Raw genomic sequence first — 17293 nt, forward strand, 5'->3', positions numbered from 1 at the left:
TAAAAATAATACATGCTAACTAATTATCAATTATAATTATAAGTAAACTTAAAACACGTTATATTGATCTTAAAGATTAAAATTAATCATAATAATTTAATATAGACTACTAGTCTTACTTATTTCATTAAAATATAATACAACCGTGAACACTAGGGTTTTGTAGACAATTTCTACATTTTATCATTTTTTTAGTAATTCAATTCTTAGGTGATTAATTTATTTTATTTTATAACTACATGTTTACATATTAAATGAAAAATATTAACTTATAAAATTACAATAATTATATTATATATTTATATAAATTTTAAATAGGTTTACATATAAATTAGGTTTATGTCATTATTTTTTTGTTTATAATGATTACTACATCTTATTAATTATGTACTTGTAATTTATCTCTTGATTTTCGATGTATTTAAAGTATATTATAAAAAAAGATATTTAGTTAATTTTTGTATTTTATTTATTTTATTATTTTATTTTAATGATAGGGCACTATTCTAAAATTTTGTACAGGGCACATAAAATCTCAGGCACGGCTCTGCTCTGGCTTCGATTACATGAAATAGCAAGAGCAGAAAGGCCCGGCTAGCTCTTTTATATTTCGAAATGCCCCCATTGACCCTGTACAAATTAATGGCCCTCAACTCCAAATCGTTTAATATTTTCTATAGTAAACGCAGACCGAACTTGCGTTTACATGTTTAATATCTTATTGTAAATTTAGCGCTTAATAGTATGTAGTGTGCTGTGCTTGCTCAGAATTATGGAAAAGCAGTAAACGTAATTTAAACTCGCGTTTTACAGGTGAAAACGCTGTCTTAAGCCCCGTTATTAGATGAAACGCCGATGTGTACGACGTTCGAGTATTAAACTAATATGTATTTAACAGTAAACGCCAAATGAATTGGTGTTTTTGTATTTTATTTATAAATAATTATTTATTTCCCACAAACATGGAACACTGCATGGAAACACGTTTTCAGCATAAAATGGTACTTCTAGCAACGTTTTTGGCTTTTAAATTTAGAAAACACACTATACGCAAGATGCATCGGCGTTTTGGCCAAAACGTTGTTTTAAGCGGCGTTTTGGAGTGACACTGAGTTTTTTTTTTTTAATCGTATCTTTCGGGACCATTTTGTTGAAAAGTGTAACTTCCAGGGCCGTTACCCGCAAGAGCAATCACTATTTAGTTATTTTTAAGAAAAAAGAACTAAAGATATTGGTCAACTTAAATAGTTGGAAACAAATTCACAATATAAGTAGGGTATTTATTCTAACATTTTGGATTCAAGAAATTCAAAAGTGTTTAATTGTGATATTAACAAATATATTATATTTCTTGGAATAGTCAATAAAAATTTAAATAAAATAAAAATTTTTGTGGTGTTCGAGCATGATTAAGATATTTTTTAAAAATAAGAAGATACTAGTTGAAAGTGTTTAAAATTTATTAAAATATTATTATATCTAAATTCTGTAAAAAATATTTAAACAAAAGAAATATTTAGGGATTTGTTATTACATCATAAGTTATTTTGATTTTTCTACAAAATTAATGTTAATGTATTAAATTTGTGTTTAAATCTTAAAGAAATTTTTATTAAATGAAAATAGGAGATGAGAAAAACATGTATAATTAGCCTTGATTTTCAAATCAACGTTGTATAACAATTGAAGGTTTCTCGTGTACGCGATTCTCGAATGAGATCAGTTACCTTAGTCGAACTATATCATATTTTATAAGATCTATAATCACAATCAATTTTGAGATTGCGATTGATCATATCAATTCCAATCACAAACGATTTATACAGTTTGATTTGCGAATCAGCCACTTATTATAGATACACAGTAACTTAAATAAATAATTCGAACTACTACACATTATCATACATATTAAGTCCGTATCATTAGTTTTAAGATAAAAGCAAAGATACATGAGTCAAAATAAATAATATAAAAATCAAAATTTTTATAACTAGTAGATGATAAATAATAAACTCTGTGCAAATGCAATAGTGAGTGTCTACTTTTCATTAACACAAAAGTTAAGGTGTGAGTTTAGAATTGAAATTCGAACGTCATGTGTTATAATTTAATTGATTATATTTTTTTAAAATATAAAAACATTCTTGGATTAATAATATTCGTAACTATGAACCTATTTAACCAAATTATCAACGCGAAATATGTAGCAACAAGGATTCGAAAATAGTTTCTTATTTATCTGTGTATTCAACTCGATTTTTGATAAATGTATCAGAATCTTGATATATTCAGCAGAGATATCAAATTATGTTAATAAATCTAGTGGCATCCTTGAAGAATATATATCTAATTATGCGACATCTTATCTAGATCTGCATAAAATTAAAATTAATTACAATCTATTAATATTCATATATTATATGATCTACTCCCGTCCTAATCATTTATTTTCATTTTCTTTTAAAATATTCCATTCGATTTTTTACATTCCACAACATTAAATATAATCAAATTTTATAATATAAAAATCACCAACTCTATATGCTCTTCTCTATTTTAAATTAAATATCAACCGGTCCTTGAGACTCCTTGTTATACTTCATTTTTTAGATTTGGATCAGGACGGAGTCTAGGGGTGGTAGTTTCGGATAACGGGTCGTGTTCGTGTCAGCCATCGAATTGATTTCGGGTCAAGATTTAAAATTGAATAAAACTGAAAATTTAAATTATTAGAAACGAAATTCTAATTTCGAGTCATTTCGAATCCATTTTGTGTCAAACGGATGATTTTCGGGGTCATTTTCAGTTTTGTCTCGGTAAATGGAGTTTGGGGGTGTGTGTGTTCGGGTTGGGGTTGTGTGTCTGATATTGCCGTCCGCAGACGGAGGGATCTATTTTATTACTAAAATAGAGTTGAATAGCAAAGCTGCTTCATTTGGACAAGTTGCGGAAGTGAGTGTGTAATAGGGTTGGAGTGGCGGCAGGGCAACATGGGAAAGCACGGCAAGAAGCAGAAGAACCAGCAACGCCCCCGTGACAAGAATTACTATTACAATGATGATTACGATCAACAACACAACTCTCAGCCTGTTGCCCCTCTTAACAATGATGTCCAAGATTCTGAATCAGAAGATGAAGACACTAACACTACTACTGATGAAACTGCCCAAACCCCGTCAAACGTTGTTGCTGCTCTCCCTTCTAAGTTCTCACTTTATCAACAATCTGTTCAGGTACTAACCCTTTTGCATTTTTGTTCTAATTCCTAATTCCTTACATATATGTTCTGTTGAATGTATGTTTGCTTGTAAAAGTGTATTTTTGTAAACACTATTAGGAATATCAGGACCATGTTGTTTTTTGTAAATTATGGTTGCGAGATACTTACCCTTCTTTGTGAAGGACTGTTATCCAGTTTTTGTATTCGTTTTTTGGTTCTTTTCTGCAGGATTTTGTTATACAAATAATTTCACTTGGTGACTGAACTATTTATTAGGGATGTCAATTTCAGGTTTCCGAGTTTCTGGTTCGTAGATGTGTAAATTACATGTTTTAATGAGGTTTATTGAAATTTAATGAAAATGAACTTTAGTGGACCATTTAGTTGGTACTCAGACATGTCCAAAGTTTCTTTTTGGGTGAAGTTAAGGCTGGTTTCATTTAGGGGTTTTTATCTTTTAGTGGCCATCGAACCTGTTAAATTATTTCGCCTAGCTACACGATCTTCACGAGGACTCGTTTTAAACACTCAACCCACTATAAATATCCCTATGTTAAGTCAAGAAAGTTTATTGATAGAAAACTTAAGGGAATCCTAGTCACAAGATGAAGTGTACTACACGTGGCTTATATAATATATATAAATCACAATTATACATGTAGAGGCACGCTAGAATACATATACGCACATAGATAATTTGTTTTTTTAATCGTCTCTTGACATCTTCAACTTAATTTGTTCTTTTATTTGATTTTCAATGATCAAGCCAAAAACCCCGAATTGCCATGTCTAAATCTAATCTATTAGGAAAAAGACCCCCAATTTTTTATAATTCTTTTCCAAAACTAAACAGAGTAAGATATAGTGATTTGAGTGCTTTAAATGAGTCTTTATGGAGATCGGGTAGCTAGATGAGATATTTTGATGAAAACAGTGACAACTTTGATATAAAAACCCTTTAATTAAGTTGGTACATTCAGAAATGGGCAAAGTTTTTTCGAGTATTTTATAATAATTTACTATTTGCAGTCACCAAAAGGGGATATAAGTTATCTCCGGAAGTTCTTTCTAATGTATGTTGGTGGAAGAGTACCCCTTCATCTTCAAGAAGATTTCTGTGGCACTGCACTCCTCAGGTACTACTTCTCTTGCCCTGTTCATTTTCTTATGCAATTCGTGTTCATATGCATATCCTCTCCAACATAAAAAAAAAAAGGTTCTTATGTATACCACAATATGTATTAAATGATATTTCGAAACACCTACCTATTATACTTGAGGACGTTTGACAGAGTCGTTGTGATGCTTTCTTTTTCTTCTGATTCGTTTTTAAAAGATCATCCTGGCTAGTTTATCCTTTGTCGCTGTTTAGCTGATTTCATACACTCAAAATGAGTTGGATACACTTTATTCAGTTACCATGACTTCTTTTTTCCTAATAATTTTAATTTAGAGACATTAATCATAGTGTCAACTTGGTGCTTACCATGACTTGTATATTAAAATACTCGAAACAGAAGAAAACCTGTAGATTTATTTTAAAAGTGGTCTCTGGCCCTGAAAGAGTCAGATCGCTAGTTAAAGTAGTTTTCTAGATGTTGGCTAACCTTATTTTTCAGAAATAAGGGCTTATTTCTGGAGAAAAGTACATATAACTCTACTTTTTTCTGAAAAAAGCCCTTATTTTTTTTTGTCAAATAAAGAATATAAAACACCTCTTTAACATTTATATCCAAAAAAATTATAAAAAGATGCATTTTTTTTTATATAGAAATAAGGGCTTATTTAAAATAAGTTGTTGCCAAACAGGCACAATGTCTCACATAACTGCATAAGCAAAGGTTCAGTATAGGCGTTGCTTGATAAAATCTAATACAAATTGCTAAGCACTTAATATTGAGTGATAGTGAATGTTTATGTATTTTCATTATAATATGTTGTCATTAAGTAATATAAATCATTACTTGTCCTGATGTGTCTAATACATTATGGCAAATACTTTACCTTCTTCATACTGGCATTCTTCCCTGTTTCAGCTTCATCTGTCGATAAAAGTTTAAAAAAAAGCTTAAAGGCCTGAATCTTTCATCCTGACCCCTTTAAGCTCTAGTAAGGTGTTATTCAGTTCCATTATCGAAGATGAGTCTTAACTCTGGATATTAAGATGAATCCCTTTTTTGTATACACTATACAGTCAACAAATAGTTTTTGCTACTATAGGAATAGTATTCGAATACTGCAAAACCATTACCTGTTTTAAAGCTGACCTATAGGGCATATATATCTGTTTGGTTGTAAGTGAATACGTAACAGTATGAAAGTACAGTCATGAACTCTTATTATAGTCTACATTACTGAAGTATAATAGCTTAAAGTTTGCACTAACGTGAACTGGCATGTTGATATGGAATTATGGATAGCTAAGTCTCTAGTTGTAAGATAGAGTATTCTTACTACTTTTTATAGGAGTTTTGATAAGAAGGTATACTCTTGATATAAGAATAAGATTCTTCTCACTTTATATGTTGATCCGGTATAAATTTCATGAAATATATTATATAATTTTAGTTGGCAGTGTAAGAAGTACTCTTGGTATAAGAATTTGGTTCTCACTTAATATGTTGATCCGGTATAAATTTCATGAAGTTCATTATATAATTTCATTTGGCAGTACAGAGTGGCTCTGTAGCGACACAAGACGGACTGCTGTTGGCCTAGATTTTGATGTTGAGGCTCTTAATTGGTGCATGGAGAACAATCTTAACAAATTTGGGTCTGATTTGTACTCCAGAATCTCTCTTTTTCATGGTAATGTCTTGAACCCTCTTGAGGCTAAGTTAGTGAAATTTGAGCCCAAAGACAATATTACAACGGATAGAGAAGATGGTTCAGATATTGATACACTTTCTACCACACTAGCTGGAGCTTGTGCGTGTACTAATGATAAGATGACTAGTTCCCCCTTGCCCCCTAGAGATATAGTGTGTGCCTTTAATTACAGTTGTTGCTGTCTCCATAGTCGTCAAGAGCTGATTTCATATTTCAAATATGCCCTTAGTTCATTGTCTAAAAGAGGCGGTATATTTGTGATGGATTTATATGGTGGAACATCTTCAGAATGTGAGCTTAAGCTGCAGAGGAGATTCCCCAATTTTACGGTACATGTTTGCCTATTAACCTGATACAAAAGCTGTCATTTCCCCCCCTTAATGCTTTTTTTACACTTATCAAAACTTATTTATAACAACTGTCAACCTTCGGTGCACTTTATAAAATTGTATCCTTTTCCACCCTTTTCACCCAGGATCTGTTTTATCATCAAACTGCATCCCCATTCACATTTTTCTTTTTCTTATTAATGAATAGTGCTCTTTACTTGAATGACTTGGTTTTGTCTTATATCTTGAAAAGGTGATTTGATCGATGAAGAAAGAGAATTTTTGTTTCTGTTCTCCATCTTAACGACATATGAATAAGATTGATCAAATTTATAGTAAACATTGAATAAAGAATGATCGGAATACGTCATGCATATGCTACATGTCCATGAGTAAATATCATTGATTTTCTTCTTATCTCGCTTTAAGTTCTAACAGAGATAATAGAGCATGCTACTATATCATTTTCTTGTAGATTTTTTTGGGTGTATTTGATCCAACTTGACGTGGAGCTTGATCAATCTTTAGACTACACTGCCTAGAAACAACTTTTCTTTGTAAATGATATCTGAGCTTTAAAATTCACCTGTAGTATGAATGAAAAGGAATTAAAGGCTGGCCCCAAGTTTCCATTTTGGATTTGATTATATAACTTCTATTAACATTTTGATGTATTTATGATTGTTGATCGTGAATGGAGGTGTGAGGAAGAAATGTCTCATTGTGATATATGCACACACCACAAAGTATATGATTCTAACGATTTAACAGTTTTTCTTGCAAAAAGTACTTCATGCTATATGTTCTGAATTTCACTTTTGTACTGATGGAACACTTTCCTTCACCATTATAATGTTACTCAGTATGTCTGGGAGCAAACAGGATTTGATATCCTTCAGCGAAAAACAAGAATCAGCCTTCACTACAATCTACAAAAGCCACAGAGAAAAATTCGCCATGCATTCTCATATGAATGGAGACTGTGAGTATTTTATGTCACTGCAATTGCTGATATTTTGTTTCGAAGACTGTTAGTACTTATTAGCGAAGAACAATATAATTAGCTTTTTGAAACCATTAAAATCTTATCTGTCATGTTTCAGCTGGTCATTACCTGAAATTAGAGACTGTTTAGAAGAAGCCGGTTTCAAGTCTGTCCACTTCTGGATTCGCCAGATGCCAGACAGTGAAAACATTAGAAGAATTGAAGGATTCGGTGATAGTCAAGACGTAAAATATGAAGAGGTAACAAGTTTTCAGCAGCAAGATTCATGGAATGCGTATATTGTAGGTGTTGCCTAGTATTGATCTGCTCCACTCGAGTGGGATATTGTTTTAGCTGTTGTACTGCGCAATCTTACACTCAACGAAGAATTGAACCTTCATAACTTGTTAATTACTAACCTTATTTGTTGCTAGTAACTTTCATCTCCTCACCGTATTTTATATGTACTTGATTCATCAATGTATGATTGTGTTCTCATAGTCATCAGAATTACAGTAGTCGAGATCCTTTAAATATCTAAAGGATTACTATCTTAACGCCTGCTACTGTGCTTGAACTCTTTTCGTTTGTAAAATCTACCTGTATGCCACAAGGGCGGGAGCTGTTACAAGTTCATATTGTCGTGACATCGAAATCGTTTCAAGGGATTGCAAGTGCAAATGAAACTGTCGGTATGCGACCAGCAATGGTACGCTCCAGCTCTTCAACACGATGCATCTGCCATGGGAAGAAAATGATGAAGTTAGAAGTGTCAGAAGTAACAGTACAGTTACACACTTGCACTTCTTTCAAAATGCAGAGGAGCTTCACTATTTTTCCAGATGATCGAAAACATAGTGTAGACAGTGTAGAATGACCTGATGTACAAGATCCGATAAGAAATGTAGTGTTGTTCATAAACCTACCATATCCATATTAACAATCCAAAACGAACCAAATTCATATTTTATCGGGTCTACGACATAGTACTTTCATAAACATTGTATGAGATAGATATATATCATGTTGAAAAATAATGGATACAGATTCATATTTTATTGGGTCTAGGACATATTACTTTTATTAACTTTCTATGAGATAAATATATATCTGTGTTAGAAGAATAATACTCTTTTGTTCGGACTTTGGATTTAATAGTCGCTAGATTTTTTTGCATGCATTTTTAAGAGTTATGACTCATAAAATTATTATTTTTAAATTTTTTCTTTTGTGAATAAAAGTATATTACTAATATTTTTATTCACAAAAAGGAAATTTTAAAAATAACAATTTTAGATGTGCGGTCAAAGCACTCAAAAGTGCGTGCAAAAAGGTCAAGAGACTAATATATTCATACAGAGGGAGTATATTGGAAAGAATAAATTCACTCGGATCAGCTGCATGATGTGTGCGTTAAGTACTTGTGCTCCGTTCACTTCGATAACGTTCACTCGGATAAAATGAAGGAGAATGAAAGGAGAAACTATAAAACAGTTTTATGAAAAAATAAGAAATTATGAGACAATAATAATTAAATATGAGTAAGCTTAAAATTTTGATCGTAAGAAAGTATCGTGAAAAGATGAAATGATCTTTCTTTTCAAAATATGTGAGTTAGATTTCTAATTCAAATAATTTCAAATGTAATGATCGAAGCAATGTAAATTGAGGTTTCTATTGTGTACTCCGCCGCGGGCACATACTAAGTACTAAATTTTATAAATTTAACATATTTTAGTTAACTTCCACTTCTTAATAATTTTAGATCCCCTATCTATAAAAAACTAGTTTAAATGAGTTGATGTATAGAATTTGATGTTTAAGTATGTATTCATGAAAATTTAGAAATCATCTCTGGTCAGCCCAAAATTATACCCATTTTATTACATTTAATTGGACGCAATCTTTAGTACTGCATGCACCAGAGCTGGTTTTGAGCAAGTGGACCAAGTGCAACAGCATAAGGGCTCATGAAAATTTAGTGCCCTCAATTTATGACTAACTCTTTCTATCTTTTAGTATACTCATGATAAATTAATCTCTCTTTAATTTTTATTATTATTTTATTTAAACACTAATTAGTACACTGTACAAACAGTAAATCCCACACGGCCACACACATATTTAAGTCTAACTACCCAAAAATCAAACAATTTTTCAGTTGTAGTAGTACAATTTTATTTATGATAACTTGTTATTTTAAATATATTAAAATTTTGTTTTGTCAATTAGAAGGGCCTCATTCTTAAAGTTAGCACATGGTCTCAAAAAAGTTTCGGACCGCCCTGTGCTGCACCAGCAGTGTTTGGCTTGGGGGAAGGCAAGTTCTTCGATAATAAGAGCTTCTAGTTTTTCTCATCAATTGATAAATAAAATCGTGCGGGTTAGGTTCAAAATGAAATATGTCATACTATTATAGACGATCCATTTTCAGATGGGTTCTAAAATAGAGAGTCAGATCACACAATAGTAGGTTCAGAAGCCAAAATATAAATAGTCAGATAAATCAACTAATATAAAATTTTGTAGGAGATGTCCAAAAGAAAACTGTACAAACTTGATCCAAAACTAATGATATCGTATTATTTTGGAGTTAATTAGCTCGTTTAGCAAGCCAACACGAACCTCTCACCACCTCCTTGCGTCACGTATCATGAGGATCTCGAAAGAGACACAGGTCCAGCTGCTAGACCGAGTGGAGACTCCCGATAGAATGCATCGTCCTCACGCTTATACACAAAGATGCACCCAATCTGGCCCAAGACTCGAATAAACATATTCAGATTGACAATTTCATGACTGCACCAGCTAGACCATTGTCATGTTGACAGACATAAATCACATGAAGTGATCAGAACACTTTGGTTCCATATTCATGACAGGACAAGAAAACAACTTGGGACAAGTTTCGAGACCAATTTCGCTGACATCACATAAAATCATATCATATGAACCAGAAATGAAGTGCATTTTTGTCTAACACACTTCTGACTTTTTTGATAAGAAGCTGATTAATCACGACTTCTACTTCTTTCTCAAACAGTTTAATCACTTATAAGTCTTAACTTACTCCTCACTTCTAATCCACTTCTTACTTTAAGTAAGAGCCAAACGGGCCAAAAATTACTTAGATTCTACAGATCCATTCATCATTCTTGAGGTGTCATCATACAATATGGCCACCTCAAATTTTCAATAAAGCCAATAATATTCTCTATAACACCATTATACGAATTTTCCGCTATAATAACGCAAAATGATACAATATACACACACTAACATTCTTTTGTAACTTATAAGTATAATTTATGGGTGCACAAAGCACCGACTGGATGAACTGGAACTTGAGATTCAGAGCATAAATGTGTTTTGCATGAGGCAGGCGTGAAGATTAAGAATTACAGCATCGGCTCTACAAATTAGAAAAATGTAACCATTTCATCCCTTTCATTCCGTTCCAGCACTCGTATGATGATTTTGTGGTTAATCAAATCAAGTACCACGGTCAACACTTTGACCACCTATCGATATCCTTCTACATTCTCAAGTCTCATCACAAGACAGGTTTGATTTCGATCAACATGTACCCTACCCTAACACTGATCTACCCCAGACGTCTCTATTTATCCTTGTTTTTCGCCCAGCGTATATATTTTCGACAACTCTTTGTTTTCGTAATAAATAATTATCAATTATTCATCACACGTTGTGTTTTTTAAAAATTAGTAATTAATCCAGGTTAATCACCGATCAATATAATATTTTAAAAGTTGATAATTAATATTGATAAATCACCGATTAATTATTCATTTTTATAATTTACCGAACTGATTAAATCTTCTGATTATTCAATTAATCATGAGAAAAGGTCCGACATACCATAATTTTTACAAGTAATGTCCGAAATCTCGTATATGTGAAAGATGACCCGAAGTATCACTTACTAACATCGGATCATCCACCTTCTTGGTTCTTAAAGAGAACGTTACATCCTCTTGCGTTTAGATTTAAAAATTATCATAAAATGTAATATGGTCTTTTATTTTGAGTGTTTAGGGCTTAAAAACGATACACGAGCCGTTAAGAAAAAGAGATGAATGATATATGATTTTGGATTCGAAAGAGATATTTTGAAGTATTTACTATGTAAGATTTGGGACTTTATTTGTAAAAATAAGATAGATAACACTTATTAATCATCCAATTATATTCTGATTAATTAATTCGATTAATCCTTATTTCTTACCTTTATTCATTAAGTTCGATTCACGCATTTTAGGACAATAATCACATGTAAGCTTTGATAGAAGAGATCAATGTCGAATTGCATCACAGTATCGCAGGAGTATTACTTACCGGTCAAAAACCTTATTCACGGTCTTTACTTGGCGGAGATAATAACACAGCATGCAGAAAACGTTATAATCATCAACTATACAGTATATTGCATCTCTTTGCGATATAAGGTGAGCTGATCGATCCATAATTAATTTAAAGATATTAATTAACAGAGTTCTCCTTGCAAGACTATATGCATATATTTAGTTTTGCGTAGAAAAGAGCCGTTGAGATAAGCAAAACAATGCTGTACTGCTGTGCCAAATAAACTGTAGACCCATGGAAACACGATGAGTGATATATATAACAAGATAAGAGCTTTTGTTAATTTTTATATTTTTCATGTTTAACTGACTAAAGTGATTTCATTCTTTTATATTTTCTGGCGAAATATTTAAAGCGATTTAATTCTGCTCTCCTTATTTATACAGAGTTTTTTTCTTCCAAAGTTAGTGTAATATTATATACTTTCATTTCTCCTTTTCTTTTATTATTATTATCATTAGGTGCTGACCAGTGAGCCCATTTAGAATATTAGATCACCAGAAGAAGTCGTATAATTTTAAAATGTTTTTTTTATATATATCTGTTAAACTCCACAAAGTACTGCCCTAATCCTTTTGGGGCGAAAAACAGGTTAATTAAATTATTCCTAATATTCTCTTATTTAATTTGAAAAATCATATGAAATATATGTAGCAACCTGGGGGACTGAGCACAAGAGCCTGAAGAAAAGATTAATTACCAAATTCACCCCATGAATTATTTCAAAATATAAATTCTTTCCCGATTTTGCACACTGTGTAACGCGTGAGTAAATAATTCCTAGATAATAACTGCCCCAACTTAATTAGTCACCTTTATTAAATAATATACATATTGTATTAATTCTCATAGTCAATAATAACATTAATAATATATAATATTAAAAAATAATAAAATATGTGATTGCTGTTCTTGGATTCTTTTTTTTGGCTTTATGCACAGTAAACACAAGCTTGCATGTCTTTCCCTAACCCCACCACTAAATTTCAGCCCTATATGTAAGTGTTGATGCTTGTGAGTGAATGTGTAACTTGTGAGAGAGAGAGAGAGAAGAGGCTTGGGAAAAGCAAAGAAATTGCCAAAAACACAAATCAAATCAACACATAGTGCAACCTATTCCCACATAAAAGTCCTCCCACACCACTTCATATAACCTCATTCATATATGGAGAGCCTTCAAGTTCTCCTCAAATGTATAGCCACTCCATGGAACTAATCAGTACCATGAACACAAACAAGAAATTGTGTTTCAATGGCTCTAACTTCATTCAATGGCTCAAACCTGCATCACCTTCTCCTTCTCCTTCCTCTTCTTCTTCCACCATTTCAACCCAACAAGTCAATGTTGATAACATCCCTAGCACCTTGAGTTTCTTCAAGTTTCCAGTCTACCTTCACCAGGCCCATGATCATCAAGAAAAAGAAGACGATGGACCGATACGATGTCTTCCTCTTCTGAATCAGCTGAGTGATCATCAGATAAGGCCTTTGAAAGAGGAGAGCCAGCAGGAGATCAGAGATAGGGAGGAGAAAGTTACTGTGTCTCTTCACATAGGGTTGCCGAATACCTCATCAGCTCATGACCATAGTAGTGGAGATAATAAGACGGCTTTGGTTAAGGGTTTGGAGTGCTGTAAGGAGGAGAAAGGAGGAGAAGAGGATATTGATGAAGAGGATGAATCCATTAAGAGGAGTAATTTCATACATGGATGTAACTTTAATGCTAAGAGTAGATTTTGGATCCCTACACCAGCTCAAATACTTGTTGGACCTATGCAGTTTGTTTGTTCCATATGCAACAAGGCCTTCAATAGGTACAATAATATGCAGGTAATTAGTAGAATTAATACTCTTTCTCCATGGCTAGCTAGCTCCTTTCCTTGCTTGTGTGTGTGTTTTTTTTTCTCTTTTCTTTTGTGTACACAAACACAATGAACCTCTCATCATGTCCCATGTAGTAGTAGCAATATATGATTAAAGTGAAGAAATCATTTAAGCAACTTTTAATTAATTACAAATCAATCAGCGATACTTTAATTTGTCTTTCCATTGTTAGCTACAGTGTGTTCTTATGAGTATTATTTTGCCTAGACCATATTTAAGGATTATTAACATCTTCCACCTCATAATACTAAAGGTAGCATATATACATGAAAACCTTTATCTTTGTTTTTTAGATTATGCTGAACCCTCTTCGTTTACTTGGAATTATATATAATGTTAATCATGATTTGAAGAAACTAGCTAGCTAGATGGGATAAAGTCATGAAACTAAAGCAATCAACTGTGATTATTTGTCTTATAGAACTGTATCTGATCTAAATAAAAGATTGTTATATTGTATGAATGATCAAAGGGAATTCACTTTAAAATAGCAAACAAGTACTCATAAAATAGTAGCTTTTTATTTGATCATTTGAAAGTAAACAGAGCTTGAGATGATCATTATTTTCTTGCACTGTTTCTTTACACATACTTTATATCATTTTACCCTCAATCATCCATGCCGGTGGACACCTCCTTGATCTTACTTTCTTATCTTTATTCCCTTTCTCATATACTATGTCTTCACAAGTGTAAACGACTTAATTGACTTCCTCAGTAGATCTGTTTATTAGAATACAATATGATCCTGGTAAGCCCTCCTAATACCTTAAGGTTTTAGATGGAGTGCCTCTCAACAGGGTATCAGAGCTAGGTAGGTTAAGACTTGCACGGTATAACCCTAATAATTAAGATCATAACCCTATACGTACTTATATTCACAATTGTGATTTTATTGAACTTAATTATTCATGTTGTTGATCGAATATCGATTCTATTGACACTACAGATGCATATGTGGGGGCATGGATCTGAATACAGAAAAGGAGCTGAATCCCTTAGAGGAACACAGCCAGCAGCAATGCTTAGGCTCCCATGCTACTGTTGCGCTCCGATGTGCAAGAACAACATTAACCATCCAAGAGCCAAGCCACTGAAAGATTTCAGAACCCTGCAGACTCACTACAAGAGAAAGCACGGTTCTAAGCCATTTGCATGCAGAAAATGTGGCAAAGCATTCGCAGTCAAAGGCGATTGGAGAACGCATGAAAAGAACTGTGGCAAGCTCTGGTACTGCACTTGTGGCTCCGATTTCAAGCACAAGAGATCACTCAAAGATCACATCAGGTCTTTCGGAAAAGGCCATAATCCTCATCCTTCTCTTGAAGGTTTCGAAGATGAAAAGGAATGCATCACCGGTTCTGAAGACGAGACTAATTAATCAACTAATTAATCTCTCCAACCCCTTTATAATTCTGCACTGCAATTTCATATCAAAATCTAGTTCATCCAAGCTTGTGCTCTGGAACAAACAATTCTCGAGCTTTCTGAGGGAAGCACTATACAGGGAGAGGTTTGCTCCGGAGCATTTGCTAGAGGAGGTGAGCTCTTAATTACTTTTTATTTAATTTCCCAAGGACAGTTTCTCTATCAAGTACCATTCCAATAAGGTTAGACTACCTTGAGGTCATGAAGCAGATGAATTTTCTTCAATCTTTTCTAGTATTTGCATGCATGGGAGGAAATTTCTCAGCTTCATAGCTAATTGGTGACCATGAATAAATGGATTGTAATGTTCTGTTAGACTGTTTTTATTAAATTATATATTGATCAGTCAATTTCTTTTTCCATAACCACATATTCATTCTACTGCAAATAGCATTCAACTGTACTCAACGAAATATATATGCCGGAAGCGAAATGTGACAAAATCGAAGATGTGACCTATGATACACATGATCTCAGTCTCCGCCAAACTGCAGGTACAGGGCCATGATCCGCGTTGCCAACTATCTAGTAGTACTTGACATTCTAGATCACTTAAATCTGAACATACTTGAAGAGCTAGTCAAAATTTCAACTAATAAAACAGTGAGAAACAAAATAAAATAATAAAATGATTAACGTACATCGTACATATACAGTGCAATTTCTAGAAGGCTGAAATAAAACATACATATTCAGAGAATCTACATACATATACAGAGAATATACATTATACCAGGGTGGTGGTGGGGTGGGGGAATGTAATGTTGGGCAGTTTTCACTTATCATCAAGGCATATTATTAATTCAGTGTCCTCCTCTCCTCTGACTTTCTGTTCAAATGAACTAGTCCACATAAGTGGAAAATAGTTGATACCATAATAGTATTGTTATGAAAGATTTATAATATAATATTATATATTATAAAAAATGAAATATTTGAAATGAAACCAAATAATTAAACAGTGAGATAAAACTTATATAATGTGTTTTATATTAACTAGATCTAATTCTTTTATGAAAGAGCGCATAAATCATCTGATTAAAATTTTCTTTTCGCCGAGAAAACGAATAAGCTAAATAAAAACTCCTCATTTCTAGCTTGACAATGGTTTTCGGTTGCAAGTTAGATGCAAGTTAAATCTAACTGCCATATAAGTGCTTTAGTTGCATCTAGACTTTCAATATAATTATTCTAAAAGTTGATATTTCGAAAAGATGATTACCTATTTCTCCTCCTATTCAAGTAGTTGCAGTGTATACGGAAGTTAAAGAGAAATATATTGACCAGAATAAAGATTGCAGTCTTTATCAGGCGGAATCCCAAAGGCGAAATTACTAGAGTGTGAAAGAGAGTTAACATGATTACAATCTTTAACGAGGTTTCCATACAAAAAATGAGTAAAGAAACAAAAAATAGAGATGGGTTTGAAAATCTAATTTTCTCTGGAAGTAGGCTTGACCATTTAAAAAGCTGTATCAGAAAATTTTGTAAAGGCTTTTTTTGAAGTTGATAGTCAAAAAGAGGCGGGACCTTGCCACTTTGAGTTGTCTCGGGGAGAAGAGACAAATTCTTATTTTTTTCCTTGCCAAACAAAGCACTAACCACTTGAGGTCGATGAGCCACTTCTAGAGCTCTAGTTTCACCGGCCCCCAATATCTGCTTTCATCTGATTTTTCATACTCCGACCTTTATATGTTGAAATCTACTTAACAAAAGACCCGAATATTTTAATATTCATTCTAAGATAATTTCAGAGTGGTGTAGAATCGAATGAAGATGATATAAATAAACCGTGATTATTAATTAGACCATCTCATCACTCTCGAATTAATTGGTCATTATTTCTTGTAATAAAATTTTGTAAAAGTGCAGAAGTATGGATAGATTTAATAGACACTCCCTCCATTCCGGCCAATAGTTTATATTGTGAGACGAAGACGATTTTAATACTTCAATAAATTATAATATTTTTAAAATTTCCTTTCCGTATAAATATATAACATTTATGTTTTTTAAAAAAAATATTTAAAGATAAGTAGTCAAATTATATTTTATAAGATTATTAATTTACGTACTGAGCAGTGATAGAAAAACGTATAGAACTGAATGGGGGAGTCTAGGGTCAAAACGAGAAGGATGATACTTTCAGGTAATTAAAGGCAACAAATGTCAAAAAATGCAGCTTAAAACTCCTTTTTTATTGATCAATAGTCATCTTTTGGTATCAGGAGCTGG

At 32.7% G+C, this 17293-nt stretch overlaps 2 protein-coding genes across 2 annotated transcripts; both read left to right on the plus strand.

Annotated features, from left to right (window-relative positions):
* Positions 1-2829: 2829 nt before the first annotated feature.
* On the plus strand, positions 2830-7806 carry LOC108206105 (uncharacterized). The gene is made up of 5 exons (XM_017376296.2): positions 2830-3233; positions 4250-4356; positions 5892-6378; positions 7242-7360; positions 7482-7806. The coding sequence occupies exons 1-5, from the start codon at positions 2991-2993 to the stop codon at positions 7678-7680; spliced, it is 1155 nt and encodes a 384-aa protein (XP_017231785.1). The 5' UTR covers positions 2830-2990; the 3' UTR covers positions 7681-7806.
* Positions 7807-12770: 4964 nt separating this feature from the next.
* Positions 12771-15423, plus strand: LOC108210230 (zinc finger protein WIP3). Its single transcript, XM_017381527.2, has 2 exons — positions 12771-13576; positions 14580-15423. The coding sequence occupies exons 1-2, from the start codon at positions 12938-12940 to the stop codon at positions 15009-15011; spliced, it is 1071 nt and encodes a 356-aa protein (XP_017237016.1). The 5' UTR covers positions 12771-12937; the 3' UTR covers positions 15012-15423.
* Positions 15424-17293: the final 1870 nt, after the last annotated feature.

The sequence above is a fragment of the Daucus carota genome, chromosome 2 (assembly GCF_001625215.2).
Source record: "Daucus carota subsp. sativus chromosome 2, DH1 v3.0, whole genome shotgun sequence".
NCBI classification, from domain to species: domain Eukaryota; kingdom Viridiplantae; phylum Streptophyta; class Magnoliopsida; order Apiales; family Apiaceae; genus Daucus; species Daucus carota.